General features: G+C 36.0%; 1 protein-coding gene across 4 annotated transcripts in view; it reads left to right on the top strand.

The window, feature by feature from the left end:
- Window positions 1-17808, top strand: part of IFT88 (intraflagellar transport 88) — a 42916-nt gene that overhangs the window by 14534 nt on the left and 10574 nt on the right. For all 4 annotated transcript variants that reach the window (XM_058045664.1, XM_058045667.1, XM_058045666.1 and 1 more), the window contains 8 exons: window positions 2693-2779; window positions 3383-3569; window positions 4161-4269; window positions 5713-5863; window positions 7011-7126; window positions 9984-10036; window positions 10547-10612; window positions 12319-12425. In XM_058045664.1, the coding sequence (XP_057901647.1) occupies window positions 2693-2779; window positions 3383-3569; window positions 4161-4269; window positions 5713-5863; window positions 7011-7126; window positions 9984-10036; window positions 10547-10612; window positions 12319-12425 (876 nt within the window). The remainder of the gene's footprint in view (window positions 1-2692; window positions 2780-3382; window positions 3570-4160; window positions 4270-5712; window positions 5864-7010; window positions 7127-9983; window positions 10037-10546; window positions 10613-12318; window positions 12426-17808) is intronic.

Genomic DNA, 17808 nt, shown 5'->3' with positions numbered 1-17808 from the left:
GTTTGAGAGTTTGCAAAGATTTGGGAAAATCTGGTAGCTTTACTGATGATACCTTTTGAAGGGTGAGAATGTTACAGATAGGTAAAAAGTCTTATGATCTCAAGAATCTATTGTTTCAATGGTAATTTTTTGTGATTTCCAGTTAGTGTTCAGTATAGGTTCAAAAAACTAAAATCAGTTCTCAGAGATAAAATGAGATTCAGAGATTGTTGGTGTTTTGTGGAGTACTTCAGTGGAGGGAGAGGGAAGTCTGTTGGAAGTTAGGAGTAAGGGGAGAAGAACCTTTTTACTTGGATTATGTGACAGAAGACCTTTAACCTGCACTGGAACCACTGAACAGTAGAGTGGGCCTGCAAAATGGTGATGGCAGAGCATCTTTATATTTGTTTTGTTCTAATAAAACTGCAGCTGACATTTACATTCATCCTGCCTGTCTGTTGTTCATATACTTCCTAACTCACCAACTGCTCAACACACATTTGGCTGAATAACAAGAATGGAAACTTTTTGAAATACTCAGTTCCAAGGCTGAAGTTTTATTGCATCTTTTTTTTAAAAACAAACAAACAAACAAACTGAAATAGATTTCTTCTGTTACAACAATGGGCTGTATGGGTTCATCATAATGATTATATTATTTTAAAACAGTCCTTGCAATTAAAATATAAAATAAAATTCAAAGTCATATTACCACATTGTTTAGTTGTGTGTATAAAATACTTTGATTTTTTTAATATCAAAGAAAAACTTTGAAAATTAAATAAAAAATAAAATTCTGCATGTTAACGATGCATCTTCATACCATCTCTGGCATAACATCTCTGCTGGAGTCAGACAAACTGCTTTGAAGTTTAACTTCTAGAACCAAATAATTTAGATACACTGGAAGCAACTCACAAAGAATGGTTTGGATAGTCTGTGTTTTGACTGTTGAACCTAAGTAATTGTTATTGTTTGGATTTAAAAGTTAGAATTTCTTTAGAAATCTTTAAATGTAACTGATGATGCAGTGCTACCTTACAAGGACATAAGGAATATTGCCTATGGATTTTCATCCTCATAACTGGGGGCTCATCCTAGGACTCATAATTGCTGAAACGGTTCAAGAGACCCACAACCTAATTTACCAGTAAATAAATTGAGTTCAGAATTGTGTCAACTTTTTGTTATACATGAGAAAGGCATTTCTGTCAGGTCTTTATCATCCAAGGTGCCATTTAGCAGTACAAGCAAAGGTAAATAAATGAGATACAATGAGAAATGGATTTTCAGAAAGTAATTTTGAACTGTAAAGCTCTAAATGATCCAAAAGTTAATTCCATGAAGAAGCAAATCTTTGCTTAAGAGTACCTCAGATATAGTAGTGTTACGTCTGGAAATATTTGGGATTATTCCCGTCTTAGAGAAAATCATAAATACATATATAAAAAGTTTAAAAGTATAGTTACAAGTCTTACATTTCTGAGACCACAAAATCTAGAGCCTAACTTTTGTAATGCTCTTCTTGATTGAAATTGGTGTTTTTTTAAAGAATTTTCTATTAGAAGAATATTAAGATCATTAATAGTTCATAGTTCTTGGGTAAGATGTACTTGACTGAATGTATGAACTACATTTAGCTGTATGTATTTTGTCATTTTGCACATCATTAATACAGTTACAGTTTTTGTGTAGAGTAACTGTGAAAACTGTGTATGACAGACAATTAAAACTTCTCTGTGTTTGTTTTGGCATTTGACATACAGTATCATGCCTTTGCTTTGATATGTAAACAGCAGCTTAAAGATTTCAGGCAAAGGAGGAAGGAAACTTTTGACTTGCTAATGTTGGTGGTTAAATTGTGGTTGCCACATCTGTGTTGTAATAGATGATGGAGCTGGGCTCACTGTGATATTCTAACAGCTTATGTTGTTAATATAAATATTTAGCATAAGGGAGATAGGTTTATTTAGTAATTTAGTCTGCAGTTACAAATGTATTCCATAGTAAATGAAAAGGAAAAGCTGCCTTTTATATCAGAGGGATTTTTGTAGTTTATTTGCTATAAATATGCTCCTTTTTTGTCTATAAACATGTTTATTTTGAAGTTTATGAAATTTAGTTTTCATGTTCAAGTTAAAAAAAAATCTTCTAGCCTCAAGTTTCACATTTGAGTACTTCCTAAATTTAGACAGTTGTCATCTTCTTATTACACAAAACAAAGGCACATTGAAATCCAGTCCTACCCTATGGTGTGTTTTTTTTTATATAGTGTGCTCTTTTTTGGATTTTTGATAAAGGTTTTATGTCAATTCTTTGGTTTTCACTTAAAAAACTAGAAAAATAGGCATGAGAATTTTCATTAGATGACTAGATTAAAAGCAAATCATCTAACACTGCATTTTGTACATACAGAATTGTCAGATACCTGTAGTTCAAAGTAGCCTTATCTAATCTAAATTTTGGATAGGTAATAAATAGCCAATATTATTGAAATATTATGATGAAAATTAATATTGTATAAATATAGATACAATTTTGTGTGTACATGCTCAGAAGTGTGTGTTACAAACTCTAGTAATTATCATGTATGTGAGCATATGAGTTGATAATTTCAGCTGTTCGTTACTGTGAAGTTTGTCAATGCTTTCTGAAAGGATTTTGGAATAAGTTCACTTCAGTGTGAAATAAGTTGTTTCCAAATTATTTCTAGGCACTGGAGACTTTGAAAATGTTTGAAAAAAAGGATAGCAGAGTAAAGAGTGCAGCTGCAACAAACCTTTCATTCCTTTATTATTTGGTAAGTGTTTGCTTCAACAAAACCAGTTAAGAACTGTGGTTTATGTAGCAGGCTCTGTATTTTTGTAGCAATTTCTGTGTCTGCCTAAATAATCTCTGCAAACAAGAAGAAACTGCACCTTAGAGTAGTTATTCTGGAACACCATTGGGAATTTGGATCAGATCCCTTTGGATACTGTTGATGGGAAGCAGAGTGAGATTGAGCCCCAGGCCACAGGAACATGCTTGCAGTTGGATTTGTGCAGAAGCTCGGTGGCTGCATTTAAAACATTGGCCCTGGGAACCCCAGCTGAACTTCAGAAACATGTAAAATAGGTAGCTTAGGCAGGTCTGTTTGTGTATGAAGTTTGTAGGGCATGGATGTTTTAAATTTATTTTTTAGTAAATGCTACTTTATTGCAACAGAGAAAGGTTGCAGACTGAATGGGACAGAGTGGCAACTTGAAAAAGATGATCTACCTTATGCAAATAAATAAGAACTATTTTAGGATGGAGTAATGGGGTTGTTTTCCATCCTCAATCCCCTGAAATTCCTGGAAGAAGCCACAGCTGTAAGAAAGTTACTTGACAAGTGACTAATACAATGTTTGTTTTGTTCATGTAGGGGAATGAATTGGAACAAGCAACTAACTATGCAGATTTAGCAGTAAATTCTGATAGGTACAATCCATCAGCTCTCACTAACAAAGGAAATACTGTTTTTGCAAATGGAGACTGTGAAAAAGCAGCTGAATTTTATAAGGAAGCTCTCAGGAATGATTCCTTATGCACTGAAGCACTTTACAATCTTGGTAAGTCACAGGTGCTATTGTGATTTAGCTTTTGACTGAAGGTAACACTAGTGTTTCTGAGAATCTGTCTTTGAAAGTTTTCTTGTAGAAATATGTGTGAATTATTATTATTTTATCAAGTTATTTATGTTATGGCAAGGTATTAAATTTTACTACCTGTCTGTTCTGCAAAAAAAAAAATCCCAGTGTTAACAACATAATTAGTAATTGCAGATGAATAAGTTACTTTGAAGATTAAGAAATTCATACTATCCACTAAAGGGATACCAGTTTCAGCATTATCAAGCCATCAGTCACTCTCCTCTAAAAGCCTTGCCTTTTCCTCATTCATCTTGCTCAAAAAATGAGATTACATAAGTTCTTGGTCTTTGATTGGGTTCATGTTCCTTGTGTTTATCAGTTTGGTAGGTCATGCTGGCTGATAACAGTTCTGTGCATGGCTCTCACAAATAGAGAGTCCTTTAAAGTCAAGGCAGGTACACTGCCTCCAAGTACTGAGTTCCTCTTTTGCTTTTCTTCATTTTCCTTTCAGTTAATATACTGATGTAATCTGTTTCTCATTATATTAATACTGTAACCTTTATTTTTTAGGTTTGGCTTACAAGAAGTTAAACAGGATAGATGAAGCTTTGGATTGTTTTCTGAAACTCCATGCAATCCTTCCAAATAGTGCCCAAGTCCTTTACCAGCTGGCAAACATGTATCTTTTTCTGAGTTATTATAAGGAATAGTGGTTTTGGTAAACTCATTTAATCTGAAATACGTGTTTCAGTCATGTCAAGGCAATTTAGAAATTTACTGTGGTGTCCATTATAGTAAGAATGATTTATTATCTGATGTTTGTGAGAAAAATGTGACCAGAACTTAATCCTTATTGAATATTTCCAGTGAAGCAAGTGAAGAACATTAAGACTGCTCACATTGTAGGGATTAGATTTACACTCAGTATTAAATTGTGTCATGGAATATTTAAACTGCTGCTGGCTTTGCTATGAAAATAATGTGGCAGATGTAAGCACAATTAAGTAAAATATTTAAGAAAAAAAATCATACAGCTAATAAATGTGAAGTTCTGCTCTGAAAGCTGTTTTCAGATTAGTTAGTGTATGTGTAAGAAAATAATTGTCTCCCAGCACTGCAGAAGCTCAACAGATTGAAAAGCTGAGGGAAGAGATTGGCTTTGCACATCACCTGTGATACCCTAAACTGTAAGCTTCTTTAACAGCGCTTCTGAGGGTGTCCAAACTGTAAAAACATCCTCCCCAAGGCAGAACAGATTCCAGCTGATGTACTACACTTTTAAGAATAGTGTTAGTAATAAAAATATATTTTAGTCAGTAAAATAAAAAACCTCCAAACATACGAAAGGGCTCTGATCTCTATTCCATGTAAAGCCCCTTTATAGCAGCACAAATGGCCCAACAGGTCTGTGTCCATCTGGGGAAGAGCTTCTCTGCTCCACTGCTATGTAAAACTGCTTTCCACCGATTCTCAGAAGCTTCTTCAGTGTCAGGTAGGATGGAGTAGAAACTGAAAAAACAGGTTGGGCAGTAACTCCAGCTGACACTGCCAGAGCTCTGAGCCATTGTGCCATTCAGGAGGGAAGAGCACACTGCAGGCTCAGTTACAGCTAAAATTGCTGTTCTCTGGACCAGAATAGTCTGGACTGTGCTCCTTAGACATACAGCAGAAAAACCTCCTGCTGGCAAAAGGCTGTTCTTGGAATAGCAGTTTTACCTAATCACTTTAGAACAAAATGCTGCTAGTACAGAAACTAGCCAGGTTGTAAAGGCTGCAAATAAATGGCCTGGCTCTCACACTTTGTTCGTATAAATGAGGAAGTCCAAGTCAGATTAGTGTCAGAGAGAGAGAGAGGACAAGTGAGCCCGAGTTCTGTTAAGTCCAACATGGTTCTCAGGTGAAAGAGCAGACAAAGTCTCTAAATACCTTTCTTCTTCTAGCATAAGAAAATTATTTCTGATACAAATGAAATTATGACAACAGTGTGGAAAAAAAGAGTCATTGTATCTCCTCACTACAGTGACTGGTGTAGTGTTCAGCATATGGATTGCATTAGGTAAAGTATTAGGGATTTCTAAATCAAACTACCATTGGCATCAGTCCTTGACTGAGGAAAACTCAGATACCAGATCATGGAAGATCCCAATCAAGCCATAGAGTGGCTGCTGCAGTTGATCAGTGTAGTACCAACTGATCCACATGTACTTTCAAAGCTAGGGAATTTATATGATACTGAAGGTGATAAATCCCAGGCTTTTCATTATTACTGTGAGGTAATTTTGCTTTTTCAATGCACTTTGTCCTAAGTAAAGAAAATTTTGCAATAGGTTCCTATATCAAATTAATAATTGATTAATTTAAACCTGATAAAATATCATCCAAAAAGAGGACAAAAAAGCGATACTGAGGGAGAGTTAACAAAATCTGATTTTTGTAGTCAGATTCCAAGGAAATACATAGGGTATGTTTCCATGTGGATATTGGGCTCAGACTTTCAATCTTTTTCAGTGTAATCATTGTTTACACTGACCTGCAATAATGTTAATTTAAAATATAGCCTGGGACAAAATAAAATCGGGATATAATAGAAGTCATTTTAGAGGTGTGTAATGTGACTGAGTTGATTGGAAGCTGTGTCTGTATAATATGGAGATACATATAGATTGTGTTTTGTTTATGCTTGGAAGTCTTTATATATATTTTAACAGTATAGCTATACATTATGTATACACAGTTGCGTAAAGATAGGCAGCTTCTTTCATTTCAAACCAGCTGTACTACTGTCCACAGTTTGTAGAGATTCTTCTGTGTTAGAAATGAGAATAAGACAGAAGTGTCTGGTGCAATCCAAGAGTTCTCTTTCTTTATCTGTGCAAAGCGAGGATGACCAAGTCTGTGTTGCAATCTGAATTACCAGTTGACTTGTTCTTGATGATAATTTTGTTGCCTATTTCAAAGGGAATTTCTAAAAAGCTGAAAATGCTATTCATGTAGTTATGTACGGAAAGGAATGCTTTGAGGTGAGTTTTCCAGCAGACTGATGTGAATGAGGAATTGTACACTTATTAGTTAGCATTGTTTAATATTTTAGATAAGTTATTCATGCATAGATGTGATTTCAGTAAATGTTTTTGCTGTTACAAGCTATTTAAAATAGTATTTCAAATAAGGCTAGATGGAAAATGTGACAGGCTCATCTTGGATAACTTCTAAAAAGCATTCTGCAATTAGGAAACTTAGCATGCCTTTTTTTCCCTCCCCACCAGGATCACTTAGTGTAGCACACTACTTCCATTCATTTATATTACATGTTTTGGGCATCTGGAGAATTAAATACTTGAGTAAGATATTCCAGAAGCAGCATAAAGATGTTGTTTATCACTAAAGTTGTGTGGTTTTTCACCTTTCCTATTTTGTCAGTCGTACCGGTATTTCCCTTCCAACATTGAGGTCATTGAGTGGCTTGGAGCCTATTACATTGACACCCAGTTCTGTGAAAAAGCCATTGAGTACTTTGAAAGGGCAGCACTTATCCTGTAAGTAGTTATTACTTTATGCCTGCTCAGATTTCTGATTAGATATCCATCAGAATACCTAGAGATAAACCAGCTGGATAACTTTAATACTATAACAAACAGGAGGGTTCAGAATATTTGTGATATTTTTTTAATTTTCTCAACTCTCTGCTCATTTACAGTGTGTTTTTGCTCCTACTGTGCATTTTCAGTGTTAAATAAAATCCTCCATTGGGCCCATGAGAGGGTTAGCTATTAGAACCTATTTTTCTCTAGTATCTGCAATTAAACACAACTATGAAGTGGAGAACAGTTCTCCAAAGCCACCAAGACCTCTGTCTCTGTCTTCATGTGAAATATTTCCTCTCTATTGTTTTATTATGCAGTGAGGATTTGGTGGTTCAGATAAGTGCGTGTTTTGGCTGATCTTACTGCATTTCCTCTTTTCACATGACTTCTACTTCCATCAAATAAGGCATATAAGTAAGCAAAAATGTGCAGTGCTGTACTACCAGTAATCAGTGAAAATAAATTGACAATCAGTGAAAATAAATTGAAGCTAAACTGATCCTGATAAAGATATTTGAATTATGCTGAGTTTAGTTCAACAACTTAATTGCTGAAATTGTTCTTTAGCAGAATATGATGCACTTCAGTAAGTATATAGGTCATATACTTTATTTTAGTTCAGAAAGGGACTTCACTAGAGAATGGTTTATAAATAAAATTTGGTCAAATTTAAATTTGTAATCCAGAGTTCAAAGAGAATTCTAAGAACATAGACAGTGTTTTTGTCTGGAAACAAATATATGTGTATAGGTTCATGAAGAATTTTGTGTTAATAGATGAACTAAAATTCACTCCCAGTAAGTGTGAATTTCTTTATTTTGTGTTTTAGGAAAACTATGGAAAATTATGCAAAACTCTGTTATTGCTTCTCTTGAGATGATCTAGCATTAGACATTCTTTTTGTTCTTGAATCTGAATGACATGTATGTACAAAACACCATATGAACAAAAAATCCATTCAGTGTAATTCAAGGAGAAATGATTCTGCATATAGGTTGTAAGAAGTTCAGTAAAAAATCCTAACTCTGGCTTTGAGATGCTTGGGTGAGAGTAGACCTTAATTACAGATGAGAAAATCTAAGGTTTAATTAAGGATTAAAAAATGGAAAAAAATAGAGAAAAATAGACTTCACTGAAATGGTAATTTATTTATAAAGAAATAGAGAAGTACTTTAGACAAAAATGCACAGGACAGCTGACAGAAATCACAGTTCACACGTTTGCCAGCATTCTTTTCCCTACAAATACCAGCCACCTTAAAAAATCATTTTAGACAAGCTATGAGATTTCATATGCTGGCATTCACGGCCTTCTTAGAAAATTTGGAAAGAAACAGCTGAGAATAAGAGGAATTATTTCACAATCTTGTTTTGGCAAAGATTTAAATATTTTGTGCTTCATGTCGCAGTCGCTCCATGCATTAAGTATGTGGATTGTAAAGTACTTATGAAGAATTGGCATATTAAATTCTTCAGTATTACTTGTAATTTGTCTGTAATACAGAAAAATGTTTTCTTTATGGGAGGAGATTTTTAATTAGATAAGACAGCATAAATATTTTGCTCTTTATTTGGTATTAAAAATAGAGACTAGATATGCTAATTGGTAAATATGAATGTAAATATAAATTGCTGCTAACTTTAAATAAAGTTGCATTTTGAAATTATATCCTTATTTTAGCTGTCAACAGCATTTTAAAATTTTATTGTTTAATGCATTCAGTATTTTAATCACAATAACTACTTTTTAAATTGCATTCTAAGATAGCTTGTTAGACAATGAATTGGGAAACAGTTTTTCACTATTTTATTTTTCCTATCACACTGAAGTCTATCCTTAATAAAAGGACTTAGTGTAGTTAGTACTTGATGCTGACAATTTATTCTCTCTAGAGTTTTCATACTGAACTGAGTAATAAATTCTGTAACGGTGTGTGTTTGGCTGCCTTTGTTTGCAGGAGACACATTCAGCTGAAGGTAAAGAGGTGCAACATTTGTATTTCATGAACTTGCTTGGCAACTACCAGGCAAACAGATTGCTTAGAGTTAAAAATGGCCTGTGCTATGATTAGAGAGGAAAACTGAAGAGGATAAGTACAGAACTATTCTGAAAATATTAACTGACAGTCCCTTTTGGATATGCTACTATTCAATTGTAAGCCACTTGTGCAACATTGGCTTATAGAGGATGCTTACACTGTTAACATGAAAATTTCCTAATTTTCACATTGTCTGGGTAAAAATGATGAAAGAGTCCAACAGTTTTATTGCACATGCTCAAGCATCTCAAATATTTTCTCTGACCATACTGTCACCATTATGTGCTAAAAAGGGAAGGACAGGCAGCAGCTAGGACATCAAGGTGATAGCACAGAGGAAGAGCCAGAGTTCAAAGCTGTGAGTAGGGACTGTGTTTCCTGGCAGGAATCCGTGGCCAATGTGGGATCCTAGTGCTGGAACCTTCTCAGAGTACAATTTAGCATTGTGTTCCTCCCCCATTGCATGGTTCTGTATCTCTGACAAAGATTAGTGGTTCACATGTCAGGTCTGCTAATTGTGTCTGGGCACAGAATCATGAACCTGAGGAAAAACTCTAACATGGGAGTGAAAATGAGTGACGTGGAGTCTTAGAGACAGGTGTGTGATGCAGCAGTGTGTGAGCTGAGCAGGATACATTCTTTCTAGGAAGGCAACATGCTAGGTGAAACATTGATTAGTAGGTAAATAGTAGGTCTTTACCAGTGCTATGCAGATTATTTTGCTCATTCATTGTTTGGCAGTGTATGTGATTTTGTTTTGTTTATATGCAGGCCAACACAAGTGAAATGGCAGCTGATGGTTGCCAGTTGCTACAGAAGAAGTGGTAAGTTCTGTAACTTTTTTGTTATTGCTTTCAGGTTTGTAACATTTTTTTGTAATTCATTGGGGTTGTTCAGCTGGGAGAATAATGAGAAGGTTTCGTGGGAAGGATGGAGACAGACTGGGGTCTGCAGTTCCAGGTCATGGAGCAGCAGTTTTAAACTGAATAAGAGTAGATTTACACTGGGCATAAGGGAGGAATTTTTCATTGTGAGCATGGTGAGACACTGCAACAATGGTGTCATAGAGGAAGGTCAAAAAAAAACACCCCAAAAATCAGTAACCTCCTCCTCATTAACTCTGTTATTTACAGAGTAATTTGGACTGTTTTCAGATGCTTTTAATTTTTACTATCCATTAATAAAGAATGTTAAGTTTGTTCTTACAAATTTAGTCCTACAATATTAAATCATTAATTATAAAGATGAATTGATGTTAAGGTATTCCAGTTTCTCATCAAATATTCTTTTTTATATTTGAATGTGTGGATAGGAGATGTTTGTTTTGTTTGCAGGCAACTACCAGAAAGCTTTGGAGAAATACAAAGTCATTCACAGAAAATTCCCAGAGAATGTTGAATGTAAGTTGTCTCATTCTGTGGTGCAACTATCAAAGGAAACTTTGTTACATTGAATAGGTGTGTTAGTAATCATAGATGTGTTTTTCATACAAAAATACTTCCATTAACTAATATTTTTATTCATGCTAATGCTGCATGGTTTTTGTGACAACACTGATGTGTGATTTAAGAAATATGAGGGTAATGCTGAAGAACAGCAATGGAAAGAAACTTTAACTGAGTTGCATTGGATGAGTTCTCATACATATGTCCTAGATTTTATAACTATGTTACTCATTTAATCTTTCTTCTGAAAAAATGTATGTATTTGTACTTCTGTTTCCTGTGAGTTGAAACTCCTGCTGTAAATTTCTACATATGAGAAAATGTTATTGCTAAGTTTTATCAAAGTCAGGGTTTCCAGAAAAAACATTGAGAATGAGATTTTGTTGCTGGGTTTTTAACTATAGCTTGTCACCCAGTCTCTGGAAAATCCATAGAGGATTTCAAACTAAACTGCAGGAAACACAACTTTGAAGAGTAAGACATTTTGTAAAATCAGTCACACCTGTACTGTAAATAAAAAAGCCCTGTAGAAAATAAGGGTTGCCAGTGGTTGTGTAAACATTCTCTTCCATCCCACACCGTGCCTCACAAATTCCAAAATACAAGGTTGTTGCCAACGAGTCTGTGCTTTCAGATGCAATGTGGGAAGAACAGTCATTGTATTTTATTTTAAAATTGTATCATTCTGCTTTAACAAACGTATTGCTTTTTTAAAGAGGAATCACAGCTCTCTTGTACAAGTGAAATTCAGTGCTGTAATTCCTTAAAGTTATATGCAAAATGTCATGTTCCTGTTGCTCACACATATTTCAGAGGAGCATCTAGTAAACCTTTTAGAATGCAAATATGTTTCTGAACATAGTTTCTACAAATTTCACAAATGGAGACAGGAGTTAGGCAAGACAATTTAACTGATCTAAGTTTTCTACTGCTGAAACAATGGTTCTTCCCTCATCCGTCCCTGAGCATGGGCTTCCTAAACCAGCAGAAAACTAACTTAGCACAAAATGAAATAACATGTTTGTGAAAGCAGTCTGGAGAGAATGGATCATGTCCTGCTTGTTTCTGCTTCAGTTCTTTGAAAGGAATGTTAACAAGCACATAGGAATACCAACAGTGTTTTCAGAGTTTGGTAGAGTGTCTCAGGAGAATGTTTTTCAGGGATTCTTTTAGTTCAATCATACGGTTACATTTGATTTTTATGTCAGCTTTGTTGGGGTTTCTTAATTCTATAAATATTACTCTTTAAAAATCAACCACAGACAGAGGAAAAAAATATTTTTATTCACTTGGCATTTGCAAAATTGTTTTCAACAAAATTCTCTTGATAGCAGCTCCTTAGTAATATTGTAGTATCATTTCTCTGCTTTCCAGCTTCCAAAATATTTTGCAAATGTCAAGAGTTCTGAGCCAAAATAGTTAGTCTGCCTTTTGCCTGCTACTTACACTGATGGTATCTGTACTGTTCATGGATTAGGACACAGAGACAATATTGAATTACTTGCAAATTATCACAACTTGTGTAGTGATATGGACTGGAGTCACCTTGTTTGCTGTTATCTGCACTGTTTGCCATTCTGCATGTCCAGTTCTGTCAGGGTGCACTTGTAGTTTGAGCTGCTTGTAAATCCTTTTCTAACAATGCTTTACTTTCCAATTAGGCCTCAGATTTTTAGTTCGTCTCTGCACAGACATGGGGCTGAAAGAAGTCCAGGAATACATAACAAAGCTCAAGAAAGCAGAAAAATTAAAAGAAATCAGAGAGCAGGTAAGTTTGTTTCTGTGTGTATTACACAGTATTGCTGCAAAGGTAGGTGAAGCTAAAGTAATGTTTATGATGCTTCAAGACAAAATGTGTTGTTAACTTCCTGGTTTACAGAAGCTTATATTTTGGGGTTTGGGAGACTTAGTTTTAAATTACTGATCTGTCTGAATAGTTTCTGAGCACCAGATTTTCTGTGATTTTTAAATACTAGTGAAAGATGGACTATGTGGACATGAGGGAATGCCAGAGCCACTCGCATAATTCAATGTCTGTGGAATGTCGTCTTTCCTACTCACTTGCCAGATTTTATTTAATACTTCAGTGGATTTATGAGCCAAGTAGTAATGCAACTATAGGGAGAGATGGGAAGCCTAAGAATTTGTCCATGTAAAAGAACTCCTTTTTCATTATATACAAAACTGCAGCACTGACATATTATATAGGTAGAAGTAAACTATTCATGTGAGTGCCAATTTAAAAAAAAGAAAAGAAAAGAATTCCATGGAAAAGTAACAGGCTGTGAAAGGTATGAGATCATAACTTGTGTTCTGTTCAGAGGAGTGAGCTCATGTTTGTGTGTGTGTGCACTCGTGCATTGTTTTCTTGCTATTCTGGTGATAAAATAAGATTTTAAAATTAAAAACAGCTGCTTGTTTGAAAAGCATTATCCATGCAAAATATTCAAGCTTGGTTTGCCTATCCAGAGAATTGCCTCAGATCTACATAGTCACATTAGGATACTTTAAGTATTAACTAATTTACTCTGCTCTACTAACACTTATTGGTCCCTTTTGATGACAGATCATGTGCACATGCATTCTTGGCTGCTTCTGCTTAAGTTCCAGCGAGCCTGAGTATGCCTGTGAGCACGGGGACACTTTAAAAATGAAACTCACAGGGGAAACTGACTGAAGGATTGCAGCTTTATGCTACAACCACACTTTGAGGGGCTAGCTGAAGTGTACTGACTGGGCTTTTCAGTAACTGTAAAATTCAAAGCACTTGGGAAAATGGACCAAAGAAAACAGTTAACAGCTGTATGGGATTGATATTCCTTTATGTCTCCCCATAATTGTATCAGTAAGCAAAACAGATGACCAGGTATAATGTACCTATTCTGCAGAACTCCCAATAAAGAGATTCACTGAAGTGTGCTAAATGGCCTTTGCTTGGTTTCTGATCACTTCAGTGTCAGTGATACACATACTTTGTTGCAGTAACTTTAAATACCTCAGTGCTTTACTTGAGAAAGCTCACCAACAAAACCAGTTGGAACTGGTTTATTTTATAGTTGACTAGAGAGAGAGGTCCCTGGAGAAGAAAGGCCATTTCTTTGAATGTAATTCTGGGCTTTTTTCTACACTGAAGGCATTAATTGTAGATGGGCAATGTCAAGGACTTTAAAGAAAACACCTTTTTTTCTTTACAAAAGTTAATATTTGAATACAATTTAAAAAAAGCTAAAAATTGTCATGTCTCTTTCTGTTATTTTCATATGGGAAGCAAGAGCTTTCCCAAACTCATTACTTTCTGGTGAGGAAAAAGCTACTGATTGACTATTTAAAAGTTTAAATCCTCGAAGTAAATTAAGATTTTAGTAACATAAAAATTACGTTTAAATTATGGGGGTTTTTCATTCTGACTTCTTTGTGTTAAGCGAATTCATCAAGTCATACCTGAATGACAGAAGTGTCAGTGGGCTCCAACACAGACTTGTGGTTGAACAAGTTATTGCACACTTGGTTTAGACTGTTCAGGCTTTAACAGTGACCATAACTCAGCCATGATGTGGGAAGCTCCCTCTGTGTCTTGAATTGCAGTATTCCTCTTTAAGAGTGTGTTGACTCTATCCTGTCACAACACTAACCTTGCAAAGCAGGATCGCAGAATGGTTTAGGTTGAAAGGAACATTGAAAGATTATCTAGTTTCAAGCCCCTGCTGTGGGCAGGGACACCTTCCATTATCAGGTTGCTCAGAGCCCCATCAAATCTGACTTTGAACATTTCCAGGGATGGTCATTCACAGCTTCTCTGGGCAATCTGTTCCAGTGTCCCAACATCCTCAACATACTTTTTTCTCCTTCTCTACCCTTTCTCAGTTTAAAGCCATTATTCCTTGTCCTGCCACCACAGGGCTTAGTAAAAAGTCTGTCCCCATATTTCTTTTAAGACCCCTTTAAGTATTGAAAGGCTACAACATTTCCCCAGGGTCTTCTCTTCTCCAGGCTGAACAATTTCAACCCTCTCAGCCTGTCTTCACTGGAGAAGTGCTTTAGCTCTCTTTTCATCTTCATGGTCCTCCTCTGGGCCCTCTCCAACAGGGCCATCCTTACACTGGATGCTCCAGAACTGGACACACAATTCTGGAGTATCAGTAGGGCAGAGTAGAGCAGATCAGATAGGGTTTCTGTGATGGCGCTTTTAATTAGTCAAAGCTTTAAGATAGATTTGCTTAAATATTCCCTCTAGTGTGTTACCCAGAAAAAAAAAATTAATTAAGCCTTTTGAATAAGCCTGATCGTACTGTAATTTAAACTAAACTGATTTTCATTTAAGCAGATAAAATGAAATGCAGTAAGTTTAAAAAACCCAAACAAACACCAGACAAACACGCCTCTTTCCTTTGTGCCCCCTAAAAACCACAGTCAATAATAAAAATACAACAGGTTTCTTGTCAGTTCTGTCAACTTCATTCCTGCAGACAGGCCAGTGTTTCCAGCCTAAGCTCTGAATGGGAGCAAAATTCTGCCCCTGTGGTTCCAAGTACACTCTCTTCAGCACCTCTGAAGTCTGATCAGTTGCTTTCTGGTCCTTCTTGCTGCTCCTTGTCTTGGTGGGACATGCTCCCATCTCCTCCTTCTGCCTTTCTCCTCTGCCACGCTCTCAAAACTTTTCAAGTTCCTCCCAAAGGAAAGGAACAACTTCTTCTGCTCCCAAGGAACCCACTGACACAGCTTTCTTAATAATGAACACTGTTGTAGTTGGTAAAAGAGCAAAGACTCTAAGGAAAGATGTTTCAGGGCACACTGTGATTCAGTATGCAGCTGTCCTGCATTAGTACTGGAATATCTTTCTGTGACAATCTGTACATCAGTGCTGTCTTGCAAACAATAGCCCTGCAGTTCCTTCTTTTGCTATTGATGTTACATCTGGGTTCCCATCCTCTGATTTTGGGTTTGGGAAGGTTTTTTTGTTTATTTCTTGGTTGGGGGTGGGTGTGTGATTTTTAGTCTTCTCTGTGCCATCTGGCTTTGGAAATTACTAGAGTTTTTTTTTTACTAAGTTCCTTCTGTCATCCATGACCATACAGTAATAAACTATACTTTCTAGTTCTAAAATCACCAAATTTTAATATTTCACCACCTAAGTTTCCAATAGGAATACTGGTTTCAGTTAACAGTACCAGATACAGTTCAATTCCTGCTCCCAATTTTAGACTAACCCTTGGTTTCTCAATTGCACCCAGTAAAGACAAAATAGGTAAAATGCTAGGATAGTATACCTGCATTTCACAGTCTGCACATAGACTTTGTCTTCCTATAGAAATTTATCAAAATTTTCTATTTTGGCATTGTTTTTCCAGAATAAGTATATCCACATGGAGTTTATACCAAAATAAATATTCTGGAGTACTTATTTCCCTCAGTTCTCAAATATGGACAAGTTGTTAAATACTTCCAGCCAAGAATCTGGGAACATCTGTGGAGTTCATTCCCTGTAGAAATTTTTCTCCCTGCTTCTCACAGCATTTAGTTTTTACTGCAACCTTCATATGTTGGAATGTTGGAGGGATGGTGGGGGTGGGAGCTGGCATCTTTTGTTTTTGTTTGTTTGATTGGGGTTTTTTACTGCATTAGTCTTCCTTTTTCATGTTTTACTCTAAAAAAGACAGGTAATAGTGTCAAAGTTCACAGAGCCTCTTTGGCACTGCTGTGCACACACATTACTGTTCATTTCCCTTCAGTGAGCTTAATGGCTGAGAGGGAGCTGATGGGCTGTGCTGAGGAGCAGTGATGAGAGGTGCAAATGCTGCAGGGGCCTTACTGCCTTTGCCTTCAGGCATCCACATCTGGGCTAACCATCCCAAATGTCTTTTGCAGTCATGGGAGAAATAGGCATTTTTAGGGTGGAAACCTATTTTTAATGTCTGCTTTTAGTGTGGGATTACTTACAAACTACTCACTTGGAATTTTACAGGAGTTAATCATATGTTTAAATTGTAGTTATTATGTTATATTTTGGGAGGAAGGTCCTAGGGTGTAAATGCCAAGAGGGCACCATCACATAGGAACTGCTTCCCTTGGGTGGACAGAAGCTGAGCTGCTGTCAGACTTGCTGTCAGTCATTCAACAGTTGGGAGAGTCTGGACAGGCTTCCTGAAGGATTGGTATATGCTACTTCACTGGGCTGTGAAAAGGATATTTAATCCAAAATTCAGAGAACATATTTTAGGCTTGAGGATTTCCCAAAGCAAATAAAAAAGTGTGAGAAATTCTGGTCCCAGACTGAATTGCTCCAAGAGCAGTCCTGGTTTCACACTAGGCTCAATGCTTTCCTGTCTGACTCCTGTGGGTTTTGATTTAAGAGTTCTTCCTTTTTCTGTTGGCATGAATCTTGGAAGTTCTTTCACTACTTTGGTATCATTCCAACTTTGCCAGACTTCATGATATTTTTCTGGTGAAAAATGAGTGAAGAATTTATAGTAATTCACCTGGAGACATGATGTGTCTTTTAATCAGATCCTGAATTCCTATTTTGAAGTAAGATGCAGAGATACTTTATTAATAGCTGAGTGCTTTAAACATCAAGTTCTTATACCTACCTATCAAAAAGTCCCTCACTGAGGTGTCCTGTCTGATAATTGACAAGATGTATGCATAAGAAATCTGGTGTTTTGCCACAAGATCTAAGTCCGCCATGTCATACAAAGGTATTGCTTTGATAAACTGTTAAAATTTTCAAATAACACTCAAAAAAACACAGCTGGGAAATGTTTATGGTATCTTCCCCCATGCAAGAGAGCTGACTTTTTAAACACAGCTTTTAAAGTATTTACCTTCACCTTTATCTTGCATTTAACACTCAACAGCAAATTAAATTTTGGTGTGAAATACAGTTCTGTGCCAAAAATTCAAAATCCAAGATGCATAGGGTGAATAGTTCTTTTTATAGATTCCCCCACTTCTCCCTTTTGAGTCTTTACAATAATAAAATGCTTGTGGGATTTACAAGATGTTAATGGGCAGAGGCTACTTTGAACTCATGCAAGGAGGGCTGTGTTGCCTGTTTTTTCAGCTGTACTATGCAAAAAACATCTGAACTATTTTTAGGCACATTCCTTTTATAAATTTTATCTGAAGAAAAATAATTTACTGAGATATTCCAT

The sequence above is a fragment of the Melospiza georgiana genome, chromosome 2 (assembly GCF_028018845.1).
Source record: "Melospiza georgiana isolate bMelGeo1 chromosome 2, bMelGeo1.pri, whole genome shotgun sequence".
Classification (NCBI taxonomy): Eukaryota; Metazoa; Chordata; class Aves; order Passeriformes; family Passerellidae; genus Melospiza; species Melospiza georgiana.
This window is presented reverse-complemented; position numbering and strand designations above follow the sequence as displayed.